Source organism: Anomaloglossus baeobatrachus, chromosome 12 (assembly GCF_048569485.1).
Source record: "Anomaloglossus baeobatrachus isolate aAnoBae1 chromosome 12, aAnoBae1.hap1, whole genome shotgun sequence".
Classification (NCBI taxonomy): domain Eukaryota; kingdom Metazoa; phylum Chordata; class Amphibia; order Anura; family Aromobatidae; genus Anomaloglossus; species Anomaloglossus baeobatrachus.
In genome coordinates this window covers 34,174,023-34,179,318 of record NC_134364.1, presented here as the reverse complement: position 1 = coordinate 34,179,318, position 5,296 = coordinate 34,174,023, and the positions used below count along the sequence as shown (strand labels likewise).

Sequence of the window (5,296 nt, the reverse complement as noted above, 5' to 3'; positions counted from 1 at the left end):
ATCAGTTCTAATGGATTATTTGATGTCCTATACTAATATATGTATATATATTTATGTATATAATCTGCTGATCATATCTTCATGCCTTCATCTACGCTAACATGTTACTGACTGTCTTCCTTGCTGTACCCACCAGGCTTATTCTTCAGTCCCGGTTAACAACATGACTCAAGGATTGGCACCAATGAACACTTACATGACCATGAATAACATGAGCTCAAGCAACAACATAACCCCCGGATCTTTTAATATGTCCTATGCAAACTCTGGGCTGGCACCAGGCTTGAGCCCCAGTGGCATGTCAGGAATGGGTGCTGGGTCCTCCACAGCGATGAACGGCATGGCATCTGGGGTGCCACCTATGGGCACAGCGCTCAGCCCCACCAACATGAACGCAATGTCTGCCCAGCAAGCCTCCATGAACAGTCTCAGCCCTTATTCCAGCATGAACTCGGCAATGAGCCCCATGGCTTATGCCCCTTCTAATATAAACAGGACAAGAGACACTAAAACTTTTCGGAGAAGTTACCCCCATGCTAAGCCCCCCTACTCTTACATCTCATTAATCACCATGGCCATTCAGCAGGCCCCCAGCAAAATGCTGACCCTCAGTGAGATCTACCAGTGGATCATGGACCTCTTTCCTTACTACAGACAGAACCAGCAGAGGTGGCAGAACTCCATCAGGCACTCGCTGTCCTTTAATGACTGCTTCGTTAAGGTGGCCAGGTCTCCAGATAAACCTGGGAAAGGCTCCTACTGGACTCTGCACCCCGACTCTGGGAACATGTTTGAGAATGGCTGCTATCTCCGCCGGCAGAAGAGGTTTAAATGTGAGAAGCAACAGGGTGGCAAAGGGGGACAAGATGGGAGGAAGGACCAGTCTGGCTCTTCGTCTCCTTTGCATCGGATACATGGCAAATCTAGCCAAATGGACAGTAATTCCTCCATGTCCAACCCATCCAGCAGTCCACAGTCTCTGGAGCATGGTGGCTCCAATGGAGACATGAAGCCACAAGTGACAGGAGGTCCATCACCCATCCCTTCTCATCCCTCTCACTCTTTAGTCCACGAGTCCCACCTCCACCTTAAAGGAGACCCCCATTACTCCTTCAATCACCCCTTTTCCATCAATAACCTGATGTCTTCTGAACAGCACAAACTGGACTACAAGGACTACAAAGCTTATGAGCAGGCTCTGCAGCAGTATTCCTCCTATGGTGGTCCCCTGCCAGCCATGTCACTTGGCAGCACACCTATGTCTGGACGAGGGACCATAGAGCCTTCAGCACTGGAGCCCACCTATTACCAGGGGGTCTACTCCAGGCCAGTGCTCAACACATCCTAATCACCCCTGACTGATGGAAACTACCATATCCCCCCTTTGTAGAACTGTTCTAAGACTGTTACTTTATTAACCTATTGCTTCACACAAAAAAAAAAAATGTTATTTGAAAGAGAAGATTTGCAGTTTTTGGAGATCTGTCCATGTAATATAAAGCACAAAGGTCAACTAAGCTGCGTCTGCTTGTATTTAAGAAACTGTCTATCCTGTATATATTGCTGAATGTCTATCGGTTTCTAGACACGTTTACACACAAGGGTTAACTGGAAGAGGAAATCACATTAGGTTTTATATCTATATATTTACTCCAAAATTGTGAAGGACTTTTGTGCTGTGAAAAGTTACATTTCTACTTTGCTTTCAAGTCTTTGTTACTTGGGCTGGATTTCATTTTGTTACTGGGAAGATAGACTGAATATTGAGGCTATGCCATACTGGGGAGAGCCTGGCAGTAACATCCCACTCTGCTACAAATCATTTTTGTTTTCTCCTTTTATTGTATTTGTTTGTATTTTATCTCCTATAGTGTTATACAAAGAAACATAGGTCACTTAATGAGCAAACATTAGAGTCTCTACAGGGGTCACCAGCCCCCTACCTAAAAATACATACAGGTTATATAGCCCCCAATGGGACAGGTGAGAGCACAGAGGTTTTTGGTTTTTTTTTAATTTGGTCATTATACTTTTTTTTTTTTTTTTTTTTTTTTAATGGAGATGATTCTTTGTTCTTCCCGGATATTCGTAATTTATTGCATGTATTTTATCTCCTTCGCTTTGGTTTTCTTCTGACTTTGGTTTAAATAATGGTTTAATAAAATGCAAATTGTTCAAAATTAAGTTTAATTTTATAAATGTAATTGTAATTAAAATATTTTGATTTTTAAGAAAGAAAAAAAAAAAGAAAAGAAACAAAAAAAACAAATAAAAAAAACAAAGCTATAAATACAGACGTGAGGAATGAATTCTGTGTTCAGAAGATGAAGGCGAAATGCGATGTGCGCTCAGCAGTGTGCTCGGCTGTATACAGGGAGCGCCGTAGGTATGCAGCGGGGATATATATATATATGTGTTTGTGTATATAAATATGTCTATATATATCACATGTGCATGTGTGTATATATATATAGATATATATATATATCTATATATATATATATATGTGTGTGTGTGTACATATATATATATATATATATATATATATATATATATATACACACACACACATGCACATGTGATATATATATATATATATATACACACACACACAAACAACACACACATACACATATATATATAAAATGTGTGTGTGTATATATATATATCACATGTGTGTGTATATATATATATTATATATATATATCAGGTGTGTTTGTATATATATATATATATATATAGAGAGAGAGAGAGAGAGAGAGAGAGAGAGATAAAATCACGTGTTTGTATATATAATATATGTGTGTGTATGTATATATATATATATATATATATATAAAATGTATAATCACGTGCTTGTATATATATCACATACATATGTGTGTTTGTGCATCTATATATGTGTGTATGTATATACAGTATATATTATATATACATACACACACATATATACATGCACAAACACATAAAAATACTATGTGACAGTATATGGTAATGGTCAGCCACTATCTCGAGAATAGATTTTATCCAATGTAATTAAAAATGAAAATATAGGACTTTTTGTGATATTTTTTTTATACACATGAATATTGTGAAAACATATACAAAATGTTTATACCATGTTTATTATGAGATATTTAAGGATAGAAAAAAAAAGAATTACAAAATCTTTTGTTCTGTTCTTTCCTTCTAATTACTATTTCATTATGCCCCCAAACACTAATTGCTATTTCATTATGCCCCCCAAACAGTTATGCAGTTATGCTTGTGTATGTGTGTGTGTGTGTGTGTGTGTGTGTGTGTGTGTGTGTGAATATATATATATATATATATATACTGCTCAAAAAAATAAAGGGAACACTGAAATACCATTGTGTTGTTTAAGTTTTGCCTTTATTTTTTTTTTGTTATAATAAACATATATGTATATATACACACACACACATGTATATATATATATACTCACACACACACACATATATACTGTATATACACACACACACACATATATACTGTATATACACACACATATATTGTATACACACACACGTGTTTAGAAATATATATATATATATATATATATACACACAGACACACAAATATATAGAGATATATTTCTAAACACATATGTATGTATATATGTGTTTATATATATATATATATATATATATATATATATATATATATATATACTTGTGTGTGTATATATAATTCATGGATCGTGAATGGTGTTAGTACAGGGGTTGATTCTCGTCTTTTTCTGACAATGATGTCCCCATTATTTTAGTCGTACATTATACTTCTTAGCTGATGATCTTCCTTATATTGTGATCACATTCCACTTCATGTTCTCTTGTATCATTAGGTAGCAAGAATAATAGGGCAAAGTAAAAACCCGAATGAATAAATAACTGAAAAGAAAACACCATAAAAAAAAGCACACAAGCAATACTAAAACATCAGAAAAAGAATAAAGAATAATGTTTTAAGTTATTGTAAAGTACAGACTGACATGATAACGTCCAATCACTGGAGAAAGAAAGTGCTGCTAATGCCGGGTTAATGTAGAGATGGTAATTGTTTTATTCATCAGCCGCACTCGGGAACCTGCAGATGAAGCAGATGTAGCAGATGTAGCAGAGCTGGATGTGACTTTTAAGTTTCTTTGTTTTGTGTCCTGTTTGATATCTGAGCTAATCGGTGCATTAATGTTACCAGCAGTTCTATGTCATCCGCAGTCCTATGTAAGCCGCAGTTCTATGTCATCCGCAGTCCTATGTCATCCGCAGTCCTATGTAAGCCGCAGTTCTATGTCATCTGCAGTCCTATGTCATCCGCAGTCCTATGTAAGCCGCAGTCCTATGTCATCTGCAGTCCTATGTCATCCGCAGTTCTATGTCATCCGCAGTCCTATGTAAGCCGCAGTTCTATGTCAGCTGCAGTCCTATGTCAGCTGCAGATAATGAGTTTTGCGACGTGATAATCTCGTCTCGGTCAAGTCAGGAAAGAAGTCCCTGCACCAGGGAGAGCAAGGGGCAGAGGTATGGGGGGGGGGGGGGGGGGGGGGAAGGGGACGACAGGTCCGGATCCGGGGCCCCAGCGTCAGGGGCTTTTCTTTACATGAGTGCTTTGGTTTTTTTTCCAGGGAGAGTACACTTCACGCATGGCGGGCGGGGGATAGTGTATGGACACTTCATATATATTCTCATTCCAACTAGTGTCAGACTCCATGAAAAGTTTCTAAAGTCTTTCGGTTTGAAAACGATATCTTCAGACTTCTGTGTGATATGGCATATGAGGGAGGGGACAGGTGAGAGGAAAGTGGCCGAGGAGGATACGCCGTATATACACTGCTGGGACCACTGACACCCTGTGTAACCTGCAATGCGGCAACACCGCTCTCATCCAGGGGCTCAGGAATAACGATACATAGATAGAGGGATAGATATAGGTAATAGATGGATAGATATAGATAATGGATGGATAGATAGATAGATAGATAGATATAGATGATAGATAGATAGATAGATAGATAGATAGATAGATATAGATAATGGATAGATAGATGGATAGATAGATATAGATGATAGATAGATAGATAGATAGATAGATATAGATAATGGATAGATAGATAGATAGATAGATGGATAGATAGATATAGATGATAGATAGATAGATAGATATAGATAATGGATAGATAGATAGATAGAGATAATAGATGGATATATGGATAGATAATGGATAGATATAGATAATAGATGGATAGATAGCGATAGATAATAGATAGATGAATAGA

The 5,296-nt window shown here is 37.4% G+C and overlaps 1 protein-coding gene across 1 annotated transcript in view; it reads left to right on the top strand.

Annotated features, from left to right (window-relative positions):
• FOXA1 (forkhead box A1) overlaps positions 1–2,395 on the top strand; it is a 5,092-nt gene extending 2,697 nt beyond the window's left edge. Inside the window, exon 2 of the mRNA XM_075331180.1 lies at positions 137–2,395. Coding sequence (XP_075187295.1) covers positions 137–1,348 — 1,212 coding nt within the window. The 3' untranslated portion in view covers positions 1,349–2,395. The remainder of the gene's footprint in view (positions 1–136) is intronic.
• Positions 2,396–5,296: the final 2,901 nt, after the last annotated feature.